This window comes from Pseudorca crassidens, chromosome 1 (genome assembly GCF_039906515.1).
Source record: "Pseudorca crassidens isolate mPseCra1 chromosome 1, mPseCra1.hap1, whole genome shotgun sequence".
Lineage (NCBI taxonomy): Eukaryota > Metazoa > Chordata > Mammalia > Artiodactyla > Delphinidae > Pseudorca > Pseudorca crassidens.
Genome location: NC_090296.1, coordinates 52879103 through 52898898, shown reverse-complemented (window position 1 = coordinate 52898898; position 19796 = coordinate 52879103). Strand labels below are relative to the sequence as shown.

At 43.2% G+C, this 19796-nt stretch overlaps 1 protein-coding gene across 2 annotated transcripts in view; it reads right to left on the bottom strand.

The window, feature by feature from the left end:
• Positions 1-10824, bottom strand: part of MDGA2 (MAM domain containing glycosylphosphatidylinositol anchor 2) — an 829686-nt gene extending 818862 nt beyond the window's left edge. For both annotated transcript variants that reach the window (XM_067736879.1, XM_067736889.1), the window contains exon 1: positions 9298-10824. In XM_067736879.1, the coding sequence (XP_067592980.1) occupies positions 9298-9577 (280 nt within the window). In that variant the 5' untranslated portion in view covers positions 9578-10824. The remainder of the gene's footprint in view (positions 1-9297) is intronic.
• Between the last annotated feature and the right edge of the window lie 8972 nt (positions 10825-19796).

Here is a 19796-nt window from a genome sequence, read left to right as displayed (position 1 = left end):
TTTAAAGTCTCAAGTAAAGATGACCTTTTGGTTTGGTTACAGAAGTACCTGACCAATATTCCCAACCAATAACTAGCTAATATTCTGACACTCAGAAAACTAGCCTAATGAATTTCTTTCATGTAGTTAGTTATATGAATGGGTATTATTGAAGTGAATTACCTTTCACCCTCAAAAAATAGAAAATAAGTGTTTACCAAGGATAATTAAAAGCCATTATATATAAAAATGCTTTCTTATGTATGTAGCTGTTACAGTGTAATGGTGAATAAGGTCCCAGCCTTTTCAGTTAATTCTATAGAGTTTTTAAAATAATTAGGCGACTAGGTGGGAAATAGTCATTTTGGTCACTTTGGGACCAAATACACAATAAACTTGTGATAGCCCCACTTAATTTATTCTCATTTTCTCTGGTTTCTCTGGTTTTATTTTTAAATTATCAATGACTTGTAGTCTCTTACAAATATATCCCTATTTGTATCATTTTTAGATTAGTCTCGAAATGGCAGGACATTGAGACTATTCTCACTCCTTGATACAAAAGCAAGATTTATACATATATTTGAACACACACATATATAAATATACTCATGGTCATAAGGTTTAGGTGACACTAATTGTCTCTAGAGCTCTTAAATGAGTGGGGATACCAGCTCCCCACCCCCACCATTAAGGAGCAAAAGGAAAAACTCCAGGGTTATATGGATTGAGAGGAGACTAGCCTGAGGAGCAATACCAACCACATGTGCATACAAGATGCAATATCAAATGGCATTTTCATGCACATATTAATATTACATATACTGTTTAAAAATATACCACTTGAGTTATTTTCTGATAGACTGACAGATGGGAATTATTTTTTCCAGAAAAAAATTACTTTCTCCCTGTCACTTCCAAGCCCCTTAACTCTGTTCTGAGAACCAAATGGCACTCCTACTAGGAGGTCCAATTGTTGGACCACCTGAGTATACTTTTTTAAGAGGATAAAGGACACTTGCTATGCATTCTCCCTCTACTCCCGATATAAAAATGCAAACAGACTTTTTTATTCTTGCTGTTATTTACATTTTCTCTGGATAACAGCCCACTTTCCTAAGAGTTTATTAGATATGGAAACTGAGGGATAAAGAGATTAAGATTCTTTTTTTGCTGCCTTGCACAAGAATAAAAATAAATAAATAATGAAACCACATACCTCTTTTCATAAAGGTAACGCATTCATCTCAGTGGCTGTACATTTGTAAAGAACAACATGATTCTAGACCCACAGTCCACTGCTTCTAAGTAGCAGGCACTCTTAAAAAGCCTTTGAAAAGTCTTTGACCTGAACTCCAAAAGGCGCTACTATGTAAGTTCAAAGCTTCCCAAGTTTGCGTAGAATTGGGGAGGGCTCAGTATCCTACAGGAACTTTAGAGACAACCGTCTTAACTCCTGATCAGCAGGTCAGGTGGCTCCACATTGCACACACACAAACCTAGGAACTTGGTAGACATAAATATCTGAGCAAGTTCCAGAGTATCACACAGTCAAATTTATTTCACAGACTTACAGACTTTGGGGGAGAGGGAGTTACCACAGGTTAAGGATGGATACATCTTTCTAGTTGGGACAAACTTTGGAGAAATTGCTTAGGTTTAATACTAGACACGTACTGCAGGGTTATTTTCCTTTCTGCCCTATTATTCCTGCAGCTGGGATCTGTGCTTTAGCACTGGCCTATCCTCCCTCTTTATCTATATTACATCAACCTACTTTCAAGTCTCAAACCATGACGTCAGCTTTTTCAAGTTTCCTCCAACCATGGCAGCTATCAATGCTCTCTCATCTTGCACAAATATTTGTATATTTCTCATAGCCTTATTTTGTTTGTTTTTCCATTTGGCTTTATCTTCTTAATTAACTAGTAAACTCTTTTTGAGTTCACAGCTCTTACTACTTAGTTACATGTTTAATCCATAGAAGTTATACCTTAATTTGCTGACTGAAGTTACCAGAACTTACCCACCATCTGACCAGAAACTGTGTACAATTCCTACTGAAAATTTCTGAAAAGTTGCATATCTTCCTCAGAGTTTTATATCCTTCTCAGGAGACTCGTGGGAGCCTCCCCCTCTTCAGTAGGAAGTGGACCCAAGGCAAGGCCTGGACCAAATTCATAGCTCCACTGAGAAATAACAAAGAGAATGCCTCAATGTTTAACCTGTGCCTATCTCTCCTTAAGTACAATCAATTGGCAGGTAGGATAATCTGGTCCACTGGGACCATAGGCTCTGTTTAAGAATTCCTCGTCTATCTTTCCCTTTCAGGAGAACAGAAAAATCTCCCTGAAGTTGTCATTCAGTCAAATGGCAGACATTGTTTTTTCTTCCTCTGTTTGACACACATGAACAAGGTTCTATTTATTTCAGAAATAAAATAGTTTGCTGTTTTGCTATTACTTAAAGGACAGATATATTCTTCGAATGGCCTTTCCAGGCCAGCATTTGATTTCCTACTCACCTCACTGAGATTTCACTGCCCCTTGTGCTGTCCTTTAAGACTGTGGGAGGTCTAGCTATGAACCAACTCTTCCTCTTTCAGACATATATGATTCCCTTTCTACAGAATCATTCCATTATTTTTATCCCTCCCATTCTTATTCCAACAAAACAGGACAAGAAATATGCTGCTTGCGGATATGGTAACATGTCACATATTTGACCCCATCTGCCAACCACACAATAGTCCTTGGTATAGTTTTGACGGGGAATAGCAAGAAACTGATGTCTCCTATTTTTATGTAAAGTTATAGAGGTAGCATACTAAAAGACAGAAAGAAAAGTTATGTCATAATTCCTAATACCTTTGCTCCTACCATAATATGTCTTTAATTGGTAAATTTATAGTAAATGTGTGATAGCCAAAAAAAATGTTCCTAACATTTGAAATCCTTTTCTATGACTGTGAACTCCTGGGGAAAGTATGATTTAGATTATGAAATGGAAATCATCTTTCTTACTGAATTCAATCAATTACATCAACAGGAAAGGAAATAAGTGTTTTAAAACACAAGACAGAAATAGTATCTTGGAAATAGTATCTTGGCATTAGTATCTTGGAAAAGTAGTAAGAAACCAATATAAGAGAGCTTAATTGGGATCAGTTCAAGGTCATATAAGTTAAGTAAAAAATGGAATTGTACTGGTATAAAATGGGAAATAACTAAGTGCACGATCCAATAATGGAGATGAGGGATTTTAGCAAGGTGACAAAAAAATATCCATCCAGTGAATAAGTCTGGATTGTGGAAAAAAGAGTTGTGAAAGAAATCTCACGAATAGGATAGGACCACCATCAGAGTAGCATAATATAAAGCCATTGTGTCATAAATTAGTGAGATGATTTAATGCCATCGTAAAGTCTCTTCTGACTTTATGATTTTACAGGGCCAAAAGTTTATTAATTGGATTTGAAAATAAAAATAGGATACAGTGGCCTATAAATGAAATCATTTATTCATTTTGCTCTAAGTAATATTTTTACATTGACAGTCACTGAAGCAAAGAAATGAAATTTCATTTTGAGGGACTATTCAGTTAACGGCAATTACAGTGAAGCTAAAAACGTTCACCCTATTCATACTTGAAATGAATTCAATATAATACTTTGCTTGTCCTTCCAAAATAGCCAAAAGGGAAAGTAAGATCTTCCCCCAATTCAACTGGGAGCTGATAGCACATTCCTTTAGTTCACTGCAGCTGCCAAGAGCTCAGTTCCAGGACTAGGCGGGTATAACTGACTGTTTGCCTTTGACTTTGTGGGTTTCGAGTCTTGGGCCCAACTCTTCCCAAAGCATGAGGACCAGGCCAGAGAACATGAGTGATGAATTACCTCAATAGGTGGAAAGCAACCCAAGATCACGGTTCCTAACACTGTGTTAAGACATAAACTGAACCCACAGGCTCATGCTATTAGTTGCATCCCATGAGCCCTACCCCAATCACATTACAACAGTACATTTTAAAAGAATACAGAGCACATTTTTTCCGGAAAACCTGTTTCTCAAAATAGGTTTAAGGTGGTTTGCCTTACAAAACAAACACTAAAATAATTTTACAATATCAATAAGAAGAGCTGGTATCAGAGAAAATAAAATTAAGCCAAGATAATGAAGATCATGAAAAATGCCTTTCTTGAATTTCTTTTATGATATCTATTCACCCTCACTGATTTGTTCTCTAGAAAATGATTCCTTAGGCTTAATGTTCAACCTGCTCAATCTAAAGTACTTAATAGCCCACTTAGGGACTTCCCAGGGACAAACAGGACATGAGCAAGTAACACCGTATAAAATAATCTGCTCATTTGTCATGCAAATTCTCAGTAACACAACCAGTAAGGACAACCTTGAATGTGCAAAAATAATCTCAAGATACAAAGGACAGCCCACTTTTCCTGTGATGGTGACCAAAGTGGTGATGATCCAGGGTACGCGTGTGTGTGTGCGTGTTCTCGTGTGCACATAGGGACAGTGGGGTAAGGAGTGGGAAGAGAGAATGTTAAAGCTAATTGCATATGACAGAGCTTCAGATTTACCTTTTTTTAGCAACACTCATTAAAGTCATCTCCCACAGGCTGACACCCTAAATATGTGTTCAGTCAAAAGCAGAATCTGATCACAGGGTTTCTCCAAACTCAAACAGGACAAAAATCACAATTCAATGCACCTTGGGATAATTTTGCTGTGAGGATGGAAACATCCTGGGACTGGATGTAATGGTCAACTGACCTCCCAGAGCACTCTGATCCCTTAGGGTCAATCTGTACATTTAGATTCAACCCACTGACAGTCTGAAAGATCTTCCAGATCCTTCCTGTCTACCTTATCCCCTGGTTCTCAATTCCACCAAGTCTTTTCTGTCATCTACTGCCTGGGGTGTCATTCTTAAAATTTATGAGACTAATTGATATCACCTGAATTGAGAGGATACAGCTTGCTAATTTGTCATACAGATGTGTTGATAAACTTATTCTATTTATTGCTTCTAGCACATCCTGCAAGCTATTTATGGGCAGTTCATTAATTATTTTAGGACACCAAGTCATTGGTAGATTTGGCTCCCATTACAAACTATTTAGACATAGACTTTTATTTTGTTTTTCAGTTGCAGTGGGGATTTGTCCTGTGCTAATGCAGTTATAATCTTTTATTAGCCTCCTTGGAAATTAAGGGTATAATAGGTCAGAAGTGAAAATACAGTGTGTGTCAATGGAGCAGTTTTTTCCTTTTTAAGCAAGACAGCTGTGAAGTTTACAGGAGATATGATTCTCAAAATTATGTAATTATCAACAGGTTCTCTAAAAAACACAGTTAAACATCCACAGAATAACTTACAAAGAAAACTTTCAAAACTAGGAAAATACTTTGGATCACTCAGCTCTAAGTATTGCAGTCATATACACCTAGCTGGGGTTTACGTTGTGACCCTTGATGCTATGTTTAATCAGTTATCCTAAATGTAATGCAATGGGTTTAGTGCAACAAAATTAACAATGCCAAAAATGGATACCAGTTCACTGTTCTTTAATGACTTCTTGGTTTTCAGTGATGTTTTATAGTAAAAAGAAAATTAAAATAAAACTTTAAACTTCCAAGATTATTTTGAGGAAAAAGCTTGAATACCAAAAATTTTTTTAAATTCAAAACGGGAGAATATAAAAACTTAAGAAAATTGATTTTAAAAACTACACAGGGAATTCCCTGGTGGTCCAGTGGTTAGGACTCCACACTTTCACTGCCATGGCCCCGGGTTCAATCCCTGGTTGGGGAACTAAGATCCCACAAGCCTCATGGCATGGCCAAAAAAAAAATTATTAAAAAAATTAAAAAATAAAAACCACACAAATATAGATATCTACAGGGAAAAATGCTATTTTTAAAAAGTGTTTTTTAATGACATCAGAATCATTGGTGGAGGGTAGACAGGCAGATATAAATCAAAAGATAATCTCCCTTACCCAAATGCCACATATACACAAATCTCAGCTACTGTGCAGTAAGTCTGCTAAGCAGTATTCCCAGATAAATGACAGTAAGTCCCTAGGTCTATAGCAGAAACTTTTATACTTAAGTAGTGCACACGGTACCAAGCTGGTCAAACACAATAGGAAGAAGACTACAGTAACTCAAGACAATATAATCTATATATTAAAACAAATAGTCTCAATTACTTAAAAACATCTGAATTTCATGCTCAGAATTTTCCAGGCTAGCAGTAGAAGAATGAAGGGCTGACTAGCTATTTCAAGGAAGAAAGGTTACAATGATATATTTCTAAATCATGTAATTAGTTTTAGGCTACAGTGAAGTGATTTTGCCTGAATTACCGATAAAATAATGTTATTTTCTCTTGAACTTACCTACTAGAAAACAATATTAAGAAATAATACTTTGTGTGTAGCACGAATGGTTTTACATCTGGCAAACACAGGCAACTAAAGGGTGACAGGGATACAGACTTATGCTAGCAAAGTTCCTATCTAGGTCTTTGAAGTCTCTGTTTATAATTGCACTGCTTTTTTAAAATTAATCATCTTCCAGACTCCTCATGTAAAATGTTCAAAACACACTCTATAATCTTACACTAACTCTTATGTCTACGTCCTTCTTACAGTTAATCAATATTTTATAGCTAAATAAAAATAAAATCTTCTCTTCCCCATAAATGCTTCCACACACACACAAAAAATAAAACTACTTCAGGTTAAGAAAGGTCATGGTTTACAAAGTCAAAGCAATGAAATGTGAAGTTTTATCAGTGGTTCTCAGACTTTAGCATGCATCCTAATCATCACCTGAGGTGAAAAACACAGAATGTGGATCCCAAACTCTGAATTTCTGATTTAGAAATCCTGGGAGGGGTCAGAGAATTTGCATTCCTAACAAGTTCCCAGGTGATGCTCATACTGAAGGTTGCGGATTCCCACTTTGAGAATCTAACTTCTGTGATTTGTAAGACATATTTGAAAAGTAACATATAAATATATTTTTTCACTCACCTGATAGCTATGACATTTATAACGACTAGAGATGCTGACTAATTTTCAAACAAAGCCAATTCTACTCCTAGCTAAGTGACTAATAACCACATCAATAGTAAAAGAAAAAAAAAAACACCACCACCTTCACAAGGATCAGCTCAGTAGCAGAAATGCCTTCCCCCTTATTGTTAAGCAGCAAGGCCCAGGACTGTTTTGATGCAATTGTTCTCTACTTGTCTCCACTCCTAAATCTTACACTTTCCCACCGCCCAGCATGAGACTTACCAGGACAAACAATCTGAATGACAAACAGTGACAGAAAAATGGAACCCTTTCTAATCCAGACAGTTCCAGAACATCCCCTACCCACCATCCCGATTTTTCTCACTTCTCATTATCTCCTACACACACACATTTTAAAAACAAAACAAAAACAAAATTCTTTTTATTTGAGCTAATCTGAACCAATGGGAGAGAAATAAAGACTTGGACAAGCAGAGTTCAGACTCACAAGAGAAGGTTCCATCTTATCTGCAGCACTCCTCCATCCCTAGAATCCCAGCCACTCTCAGCTGCGGGACACCAGACTCCAGCAGAAGTCAAAAGAGCACTAAATGAATTCCTGCTCTGCTCAAGGCCTCACCTCCTGCCATCAGCCAAGCGGTTTAAGCCAAGAGGTTCAAGACCTCAGCATCTCTCCTACACACACCAGCAGTAGCGGTACCAGCACCACCACCACCATCAAGAAAGCTCGCTCTCATTTGGGAAAGAGGAAGTGAGGAGACAGGGGAAATTAAGATGCTTAGAGGTGGGAGAAAGTGAAGATCTCTTGGCCAGAGCCAAGGAGGGAAGTAGGAAGACAGGCAAGGGGAGTGGCCGATGAGGCGAAGCAGAGCCCAGTGCTCGCCGCTCCTGACACTCTCCCCACCCCCACCCCCCCAGCACCGCTCAGCCCTGGACAAGACACCGCGGAGAGAGTAAAGGCAGACCTCTCGCCTCGGTTCCCAAACACCTGCCCACTGCGCACTCCACGTTCCCAGAGAGTTTGAGGACTCAAGGTCCCCCTGCATCCGCGCCCACTCCCAAGTCACTTCTAGGGTCTGCGCTTCCACGAACACTCATGCTCTTTGCCCGGGGCAGCCGGTGCCTAGCACTGCAGCGCTGGGGTCCCAACCCCGAGGGAGACCAAAGGCGGGCTGCCAAATTTCCAGCACACAGTTTCTCCGGATGTCGGCCCTAGCCTGGGAGCTGTGGGTGAGTCTCGGCTTGCTGTCCCCTCAAGGGCTGTTCTCTTAACCTTCCTACCATACCTCGAGAACACAAAAGTTATTTTTCCTTTGTAGCACCGCCTGCTTATCCCAGGAGAAGACTCACATTTGAGCCAGAGGGTGTGTGTGTGTGTGTGTGTATCTTTCAGTCCCGAAAACCAAGGGTGCCAACTGCTGACAGGCGAAGGAACCTGGATTGGCTCTTGAGGACTTAAAAACATCCGAATTAACACGTTCACCCTTCTCTCCGTCCTAACCCTCCCAGCCCTGCGTTTTCCGGAGAACTGAGATTATGTTCCTGTTGCAGCGAGCTAGTGTCCTGCCCCGGAGCCGAGACGCGCAGACTTGGCCGTCCGTTCATTCATGCATTTGCTCATCCATTCACATAAACATGTCCCTTAATTGTGTCTGGCACCGAGAATCTTGCCTGCTATTTTCCCCTCCCCAAGTCAGTGCTTATGGCAGCGGTTGGTGCAGAACGCAACTCGACTGTCAACCCACTTCCTGAGCTGGAAAGTCAAGTCAAGCAGGCATTCAACTCTCCCCACGCCCCCCCCCCAAAAAAAAGGAAAAGGAAAAGAGAAGGCTGAGACACGGGGCGGAGAGGAATGGGGAGCTCACTGGGGTCACATTCGAAGCTTCCCTTTGGAGGAAACCGCGGCACCGACACCAAGGCATGCAAGGAGCCAAATCATTATTAAATCAAAGACTGCTAGAGCTCGGGCCCCCAGAGAGGATAAATCAAGTGCAAAGCCACTTATTCGCACGAGTGCTGGGCTGCCGGCTCGACCCAACTCCGAGCCCGAGCCGAGGCGCTGGGAGAGCGGCTCGCAGCCCGATTCGCAGCGCGCTCTCCGCTTCCTTATCGCTCCCAATAACGTGATGAAGTGGAAATCAAAAGCCACGCCGGGAGGGGCCCCGGAACGGCGCGAGTCGTGCATTTTCGCTCACCAGCCTATCTTCCCTAAGAATGCAAGGTCACAATAGCGTCGCGATTCCACTCACCGTACACTCCTTGGCCAGAGATCCCCTCCAGGAAGACTGTCAGCAGCCACACGAGACCGTACACTAAATCCATCTTCACGTGAACATGAACATATCCAGCCCAGGGGGGACGCAGCGGGACCTTCTGGAGGCCGGCGGCCAGCCGGGCGCGCCCCGCTCGCTCCCCAGCCGAGCCGAGGTGCCCGGGAACCGCTCGCGGAAGGGGGAAGCGCAGTCCGTCTGTCTTTCCCCGGCGGCGGCCGTGAGCGGAGCGCAGGAGCCCCGCACACCCCACACTCATACACACACACACACACACACACACACACTCCCACAACACAATACCCTGACACAGACTCACACGCACGCCTCACTCACACTGGGCGCCTGGGAAAATCGCAGACGCCGGGGAGGAGCAGGGGGCGTGATGGGAAGCGGAGCCGTGAGGCGAAGTGTTCTTCAGGGGAGCGGACTGGAGTCTTCGCAGCTGCTGCTGCGGCGGCGGCGGCGGCGGCGGCGCGCTGGGCCGGCGGCGGGTGCTGGCGAGGGGCCGGGTGTGCCGAGCGGTGCGAGCCTGACGCGGGCAGCCAGGGAGCAGGAAGTGGCCTCTGACTCGGGGCACCGAGCAGGGGCTTCCTCGCTTGGGTTCGCCTTTACAAAGTAACTCGCGAAGGTCCCCGGAGGAGCGTCAAGCGGCGGCAGCGGCCCGCCCGCCCGCAGTCCGGAGCCCCCAGCCCTGCTGTCTTGCCTTCCCCCATTCCATCAGTTGCCATTGCAACGCCAATCCTGTTACACGATACAGGCTCGCATCGCCGAGCGGGGAGAGGAGGAAGAGGAGGAGGAGGAAGAGGAGGAGTGGGGCGAGGGGGACGGGGGTGGGGAGGAAGGGAAGGGAGGAGGGGTAAGAAGGAGGAGAGGGACGGACAGGGCGCAGAGTGTGAGTCTGGAGCTTTCTCGGGCACCAGCCTCAGCCGCCGCCGCCGCCGCGGCCACCTCCACCGTTCTCCAAAATAGCCTTTAGCGCCACGCCAGCGAAGAGGGGGCTCAGGCTGGCCGCACCAATTCCGGGAGCCGAAAGCAGAGTCCAGGCACCGTCACTTGCAGGAGACGGAGAATGCCAAGCAGAGAGCGGATCGCACACACGTCTACGCGCGCCCACCGGCACCGCGCGCGTCCTCTTCGCTTCCGCGCTGCCCCCGCCAGGTGGAGGGGTGGGGGCGGCCGGGACAGGCGGGAGTTTAGAGGAGGGCGCCGCAGAAGGGGTTCCCCGCCTGGGCTAACGTAGTGCTGGCATCCGGAGATGAACGCGGGAGCGGCCGCCTGAGAAGGACACCGGCTGCGTGGCCGCCGTTCGGACCCCAGCTGCGGCGGAGGTGCCCGGGCCGGGCGGCGAAGCGCTAAGGGCTAGACGCCGGCCGGAATCCCTGGGTGTGCGCGGGGGTGCGCGCTGCGGAGGCGGAAAGGAGGAGGAGGGCGAAGCCGAGAGTGGGGCTGCGGGGCTGCCGAGCTGCCGGGCTGCCGGGCTGCCGGAGAGGAAGGCTGTGTGTGGTCACGTTGTGCGCTACGTGCTGAGAGCGCGAGCTTCTAGCCGCAGCCGGGCGACGTCAAAGCCGGGTGCGCGGCTCAGTCGCCTGCCTCCGCGCCTCCTCCTCACTCTGCCTTCCTGTGTCAGACGTGGAACCCATCAGTGTGGACAGTGCAGAGGGGCTCCGCGAGGCCGACGGCATCCGGCCTCCAGCCTTCAGCCTTCCCCGCGAGCCCCCCGTCCCCCCAACCTCCCGGAGCTGCGCGTCCTCGGACACCGGTTATCGTTTCCGATGCCTATGTTGGCGTTTGCACGCGGAAGGGCCAGCTACCACCTTAGATCCCGGGTAATTACAGGACACACCATCCCCTCCCCGCCGCCCAGGGTCTCCCAGGATCCGTTCCGCTTGACTAGAGGGCAGAACCGGCCACAGCACTTGGAAACAGCATCGTTTCTTCCCCATTTCTGTCCTTTTAAATGGAAATATGGTCATCACAGCAGTGAAGGCTCTAGGGGCAAAACACTAAGAGTTCAGAGCTTAGTATATTTAATATGCAATGTCTCCTACTAAAGTTAACCGCTTTGAAAATCTTTTCTCTTTTGTGACAGAGGCTCTCGAGGAGCTTAAGAAATTCATAGTTACAAAAGGATTAGAAAATGCAAAGCATCTATAATTTACATTGGAACTAGTGTAGAAATAGTCCTCCGAAGATTTATAGGAGAAAACTGGTAATATAAGTAGCGGTTTCTGATTTGTCTCTGTAGCCACAAAAATTAGTGCTTCCTGCGCTCAATCCACTTTGTCGAATATGTTCTTCACTCTTCAAACAACATATGGATAGGGAAGTGATTAAAATAGCTAAAAAACGTGCATTTATACATGTGTTAAAAAAAGTAATTGCTATGGAAAATCTGGAACATAGTATTCATTTATCTGCTCCTATAATAGACTGGTATAACACACTGCAGGTCCCTTTCTCTCTGCTACGGCTAGGAGGGGCAGGAGGGGGTGGTGTTACCTCCGAGCACTAGGAAATGAATAGCCCCCATTGTTTCCACCAAGGTCCTTTTCCTCACTTAAGTGAATTATGCATATTATTTTTACAGGGTGTGATCTACTGCTTACGCTCTGGGTTTACAAGGTAAGAGGACCAATGTTGAGAAGGTTGCCTCAGGGCAAAGGATGCCTCAGCGTTGAGGACCGCTTCTTTATGAAATGCCACTTTCACATAGTAGATGGAATTAAGTATCACTGTAGAAGCAAAACTCAATGTGTGGCATTTCTGAAGGAGAATGAGTGAAGTTCACTCACTGGTCAGCTGTGAGGGGAATTGCGTTATGTTTCAGGAAATTAGTCTTTTAAAAGGAGATAATTCCTGCATACAGCAGCACAGCAGCTTCAAGGAGCAGTAAAGTGCAACTCCTCTCTCAGATGGCAGCTCAGAATGTGTCTTGTCCATGAGGCACTTCCAGATTTTGGCCACTCATGTTCTGAGATACTACTTCACCTGTATATTTGTACTGTCCTTTTTTTGACTTTTATTTATGGAAGCATAGGCTCTTTGAGTGATTTCAGGACTCTACACTGAAATATTTTATTATCCTAAAAAGTCAGTGTATCACTTTAACAAAGTAACCCAGACTAAGTCAGTATCTCTAAGAGGGATTACTGTGCTTAACCTGCCACATTAGGACTTAAGCTTCAGGAGCTCAGGGCCTTTCTTTTCCATGTAGTGCACACCTCTGCCTAGGTAAGGACCAAACACCCATGGAGCCCTCAGCATTCCTGAATAAAATATTTGGAGCTTGTAGAGAACTTAGAGAACCCAGTCATTTTACAATTTACTTCAGTTGAGGAAACCACCAGGTATATCAGCTCTGGGCCAGGTCTTGTCCTGGATATTGAACATTCAAAGATATACAGGACAGAATCCCTTCCTTTAAGAAAGACACAGTCTAGTGGACAGGGTGTGTTGGTCAACACATGCACCACTACTTCTATTGACACTATAAGTGCTATATAAGGAAAGTCCCATGGTGGCAGATTTTACATGGAACCATTAATTAGGTTATATGACAGTAAGAATAAAAATTGCACTGGATTTCATATGTTTTTTCCTTCCAATGAAAATGATAGATTACTTCTACAAACAATTGGCCAATTCAGTCAACCAAGGTTTTTTATTTTGTTTGTTTGTTTTCTTAAAATTCAACATTTTTTAGGCTGCCCTGACCACATAGGCATGATGTATCCAGCCACACCTTAGCACTCACTATTGAAGGCCTGCAGGTGGTGAGCCTGAGCTGAGTCTTAAGGACAGGCAGGGAGGTGGTTTATCAGAGAGAAGGGGAGATGCTCCAGAAGGCAGGTCCAAAGGCTGTAATAAAATCAGGACCAGGATGATCTGTGTGGCCCAATTAGTGCACTTTCTTAAGGGGGAAGGGTAAGTAACTTTAAGGATTGCCAGCTTCTTGGATTTTGCATAGTGAATATGGAAATTGTACAGAACTCAAAGGAATCCTCCATTGCATTACTGCCAGGGCCCGCTCAAGAGTATTACTCTGTCGCTAACAGAAGCATCAATGCACACTTTATCATTTGTGATGACAAGGCCAGGAAAATTTAGGGGCTCTCCTCTGACAGCCTTAATTACCTTAATAACCCCTTAGAGTTTTATTGACTGTAGTTTCATTTTAAATTTCTATCTCTGTCCTGCAGTGTAAGCAGGATGTTCCAACCTAGGTAGCATGAGAGAGGCAATGTCATGGAGAGCGTCACAGCTTGGCACAAAATCCACCCAACGTAGTGGGACAGAAGTGAGAAAAACTAGTAACTCTGGAGATACAGCTGAGTAGGCAAAATCAGACTATCAGTGGCAAATGCATCCTTTCTTTCAGAGCTGGCCTACTCCCCCAGAGCAAATACCAGGTCTTCTATGCTATTTACTACGGCTCCTCCCTTATGGCCCTTTAAATCACACTGACTCCCATATATACTCTTCCCTTTCTGGTTTATACAACCAAACAAGAATGTAAAAATCATCAGTGGTTTATAGTAATCTCTGGGGAATTGTGCACCCTGACCTGTTGATCCATACTTCCTTGTGCTTGCTCTGTTCTTCATGGTCACAGGTTCCTGGCTCATATCACAGCTTACTAGGAATATAACCCACCCTGAATCATACCGCAGTTGGCTACAGGTCTGTATCCCTGGCCTACCCCTTTAATCTTGAGACTAAATATACTTCTGATATTTCAAAATCAGTTAAGGCAAGCTCATTGTTCTATGACCCAGACATGTACCTGAGACCACGAACCATCACCCCCTCGACCTCTGACCAGATCTCTTTAAAGCTAACCTAGATTACAATAAAGTTTGACTAACCTAAATTGGAACCACTTCTGTAGGGCACAGAATCTTCTATCCTGGTAAATTTTCTCTAACCAAATGCCTGTTCACCTGGTTTTATTTCCTCCCACTTAGTAATAGCTTCCAGCATGCAAGCTTGGAAGTCTAAGCAGCATCACATAGAATTGGCTGTTTCACATGACAGATATGATTTCCTATCAGAGACACAGAGCATAGCATTGGAGGTTCCAGGTGCTGGTGATTTCCAGGAGGTAGGGTGGGAGCAATTGTTTATAAGAAGCAAAACCCAGACACTGGTGTTAAATATGAGACAAGGATTTCATTTGGGGAAACAATGTTGTCCCTTGACAGGGCTTTGGTGAGAACAAAAAGGGCAATGAGAATGGTAACTGCTAATATTAGAAATAAGGAAGCACATCAAATCCCCTTTGTAAGGACTGAGAGGAGTCAAGGAGAGATGTATAGCTTGAGGAAGCAACAAAGTACCCAAAGAATAATCCCTGGAAGTAGCAAATACAGGGTCCAAATAAAAAAGGAGGTGTCCAGGAGATGCTGAATATATGGATACTCTTTTGAGAGGATGCCAAGGTAATTTGTTACCAGATGATGGGGCTAAGGTCTCAGATATATTGTGGCTGCCAATGAAGAGTATCTGACAAACAGAGGAAAGTAGAGGCAGAAAATATGAGCCAAGGGCCTTGATATTCTTGATACTCTACCATCAGCTAAAAATAGCAAATTTGTGAGAGTTTTTACTCATTTGGTAAAGAGCATTCCCTCTCATAGGCCCTCCTTTCAAGACAGACATGCTAGTTTCTAGTTCCAGACTTTTGGGATTTTGTGAACCATTCATGTTTTCTATACAGTTTGTATGTTGAACCCATAATTATTTTTAAAAGTCTACCCTCATATACCCTCATATCACCTTTTGGTGATTTTAGTAGCCCTGCCCTAGATTTATTCTTATTCTGACATGTCTCCTTTCCACTATTATTAAAATTCTGATACTATTTTGGGAACAAACCTAATGCTGATTTGTTCCAGAGCAGATGTTCAGTGCAGGGCTGTGTAATGTAGTAGGTAAATGTCTGAGCTTTAACATCAAATTGCCTTGAGCTTGAATTTCTGACGTCATTGTGACCTTGACATTTCCTGTATCCCATAAAATGAAAAGAGCAAGAGGTTACTAAGAGTTTTGTATAAAGTAATACATGAACGTTACATAGCTCAGCACTTGACTTAAGCAATACATTGTTATCATTGTTATTATTACTGTTAATATTTTCCTTAATATTTGTTGGTTGTTGGAGAGCATTAATATATGGGCCTAATAACTGGAATGAGCTCCATCTGAGGTTAGCTGACAGCTTGGAACCTTTCGTTTTATAAGGATGATGAAGTGTTTTTCTCTAAAAGCATTACTTCACTTGCTTTTATTCAAAGTTCACCTGTCCCATTTCTGTCCAGTCACACTGAACTCTGAAGTCCTTCCACAGTTTATCTGTAACGGTTTGGCATTTAAGTACTTAGGTATAGCTGAAAAGTTGAAATTTTGAGAGTACAATTCTGCTTCAAGATTATTTTTGAAACTGCTGCGTCCCTGGATGAATCCTTGGAGAACTCAACAGCTTAAATATTAATGCAGAGAAGTTTCTACTTATCACTATGCTGGTTTACTATCTTTCAAAAACAGATTAGTGTGCAGCAATGCTTACACATCTAGGTCACCAGTAGACCAGATTAAAGATCGACATCAGTGTTGGATTAGAAAATTTGTGGTGGAAATATAAGGAAACCCACTGTTTCTGACAAAGAAGTGATTTGATTAAGCCACAGATAAGATATCAAGGACTATGAGAGAGTTGAACAAAAATTTCCCCCAAGATTCTATGTTTGGAGCAATTTACAGATATGCATGTTATAGGAAATAAAGGAAAGGAAATCTGAGTTACAATCAGGTGGTAGTTTCAAAATGTGTCATCACAACACTAAAATATATAATCTAATATACAATACAATACAATATAACATAATATAATATAGTACAATATCAACATTCTCTGTAATTAAACTCAATCTGCAAACAAGCTAATCATATCAGCTAGCTATTGGAAAAATTCAAGGAAGCAGAATCTCTTCTCAGTTTAAAACTTTGTCTCCCATGTAATTACTTCATTTTCTAGGGTTTCACTCATTTGCTCTTCTTGTCCTTATCTGGCTACTGGTTGTTTCATGTTTTGTCCCGCTAATAGGGAGAGGTATCTTCTTTCATTCAGCTTTGCTGTCCTCCACTTGATTATTGGGTGTCTGCCACTTACCCTGCTGCACTCAGTGCTCTCATCTTCCCCATTGGCTTTGAATCATAAGGACTCAGCTCCCACCTCATTCCAAGCTCAGGTTTCTCCCAGACCTCTAGCCATGGAAGCACCTTCCCATGCTCCTCCGGAGCCACTGGGAGAGTCTGGATCTCCTACACATGACTCACATTAGGAAAACAAATGGCACTATTCTTCATTCTCCGTTTACCTGAATATACCGTGTTGACATTTCTACTCATTTGTAGAAATTCTGATTTTCATTCTATGAGGCATTTTCATCCAAGAATTAAGGAAAGATTCAAAAAACAAGCTTTCTATACCATGGAATTGTTAAGGTATAAGAAGGTCATTAATCCCTGTGCAACCACAAGAGGACAGGGAAGTCCTCAGGGACATGCATATCCCTATTCTCCAACTCTACCTCTCTTTTTCCTTCCTCTCTCTCAGTCTCTCTCTGGGGTCCTCCACTCTCCCCCACTACAAGCTTCACACCAGGGCAGAGGGGGTACTCACCTTCCTTCTAAAGGGAAAAATGGACTTCATTTCAACCTTGCATTCTCCCTACTCTCTGGTTTGTAGAAAATCTGCTGTGGTCTGAATCCTCCAAGCTAGAGCTTAATAATTTAGATCCTGGGTCTAGGAGTTCCCCAAAATCCTTTTTTCTCTCAAATGTCTGACACTTCTTTTTTCCCTGGCTTCTGCCCTTTCCCTGAAGAGATGCCCAACTTCAATAAATATATTACCCTAGAGCAGCAAGAATTACAGGGAGTCAGAAACAAATTGAATATAGGATAATATTTCAAAACATTAGTTATAGCTGCATGGCCTGGTCCCCTATAAATAAGTTACTAAGGGGGTAGGACCAGGTCTTGCCTACTTGGGGTGACCCAGGAAGGCAAAATATCACATGGAAGTTCAAAGTTCAGGGGCAGATCCAAAGGAATGCAGGGCTGGGTGGGCCAGAGAGGTTCCAGAGGGAAGTTCCTTGAAGAAGGGAGAAGAAAGCTGTAGGTAGGAAATTGTTTATTAGGAGGTTGGAGAGACAAATATCCTGACGTGCCACCAAACTGGCAAAGAAAATAAGAACAGCCAAGAAAAAAATGTGGCTGAGTCCTCTGATGAGGGTTAATAAGAGAGAAATAAAATAGACAACAGAAGAGAAGAGGCACAGGGAGCTGTACTGGGTTGGTAGTGTCCCTCTAAAGCCTGTCCTCAGAATCTCAGAACATGACTTAATTTGTAAATAGGGTTGTAGCAGATGTTATTAGTTAAGGTGAGGTCATAGTGGAGTAGGGTGGGCTCTTAATCCAATAAAACTGATGTCCTTAGAAAAGAGAAGGCACAGAAGTTGACATGCACAGGGGAGAATACCAGGTGACAACAGAGGCAGAGGCTGGAGTGATGCATGTACAAGTTAAGGAATGCCAAAGGGCTAAGGGAAAGGCAAGGAGCAAATTCTCCCCCAGCATCACAGAGAGCGTGGCCCTGCTGACACCTTGATGTTACACTTCTAGCCTCCAAAAGTATAAGAGAATACATTTCTCTTGTTATGAACCACCCAGTTTGTGGTACTTGTCACAGCAGCCCTGGAAAACTAATAGTGGAGCCACACTTGTCTCTTGGGCAACAGTCTACACAAAGACTATTTGGCTGAAACCTCTGGAGCTTCTATCTTAAATCCTTGCCTGTAGGAAGTTTTCTTCTAAATCACTGTGGAATCGCACTTTCCTAGCTTGGACAAATCCAATAACCTCAGTAACACATGACTTTCCATATCTGTAAACTATACTACTCACTCAGGAAAATGTTGTGAAAGTTAAATGGAATGATGTTTATTAAAACATAGGTGATCATGCCCTTTTTCAGGGAACCAGAGAGGACCAGGGAAACTAGGCTTGAAGGACTCCTATTCCCAAGTTAACTTTGCTGCAGCACTCCCCAGAAATAGGTGGGGAGCCTGGGATGCCCAAGAGACTAATCAAAGTACAAGTCTCTGTCCTCAGTGTTCCCCTGCAACTCTCTGATGAGTACCCTCTATTCAACAAAAGCCGGGAAAGAGGAAATCTCTCCTTTCTGTTTCCTCTCTTTTTCTTACTTTCCTGTGACAAGAAGAGGGGAATTTGCCTCTTCTTCCTGTCTACTTCCCTTAAATAAAACTCACTTAGAGCAGCAGTTTTCAAACTTTCTTTTCTTGCCATCTTTTTAAACCTCAACCCACAGCAATTTATTTAACATCATGACTTAGTGTAGAGGCACACATAAACACACACAAAATACATTTTTTTTCTCATAAAGTGATTACCTTTACCGCACGTATTTTTCTCTTTTTTTGCGGTACGTGGGCCTCTCACTGTTGTGGCCTCTCCCGTTGCGGAGCACAGGCTCTGGACGCGCAGGCTTAGCGGCCATGGCTCACGGGCCCAGCCGCTCCACGACATGTGGGATCTTCTGGGACCGGGGCACGAACCCGTGTCCCCTGCATCGGCAGGCGGACTCTCAACCACTGCGCCACCAGGGAAGCCCCTACTGCATGTATTTTGATGTGTTCCTTTCTATTCCATTCCATTTCATTCTCTTCCATGTTATTTTACTTTTAAAAAGTATGGTCTGACTATATTAAATTTTTGGCATAACCCCTTAATGTGTCAAGCATCATATCGGGTGCAAATGCCTGGCTTTTGACATGCCGTAGTGTTACTTAAAAAAAAAGCAAGTTCTCTATCTTAAGATAAAGAGCATGTACTCTCTTGCCCTGAGACAATAAATCTCTTGGTCAGGCTTGGAGGAGAGATAATTGTTAAAGATGTATTTTGAGTGACATACTTCTTTACCTATTTTGTATCCCATTTTTTTCCATTCAGTATAGAGTGACATCTTGCCATGGCAGTAAGTGATCATCTTCAGCAACAGTTTTAATGATTGACTATCATCCCAATGCGTGAATGCAATATAATCATTTAACTAAACTCCCTATGTTGGGCATTTGATTTGTTTCAACGCTTACATTCTAATGGGAGGAGACAGATATTGAACAATAAACAACCAAACGAACAACAAGGATAATTTCAGATTGCAATAAGTACTTTAAAAAAAACAACAACAGTGTTGTGTTAGACTCTGAAAGGGTTGGGGAGTAGATTAGATAGTATCATTAGGAAAGTGATTATGATTTAGACCTCAGGAATAAAAGGCCCACCATATAAAGAGGTGAGATCTACAGACAAAAGGAAAAACAAGGGCTTTTGGAGATTAATGCCTTGAAGGAAGAGAAAGAAGGCTTTCTGAGAAGTAGTTAGGGACCAACTCA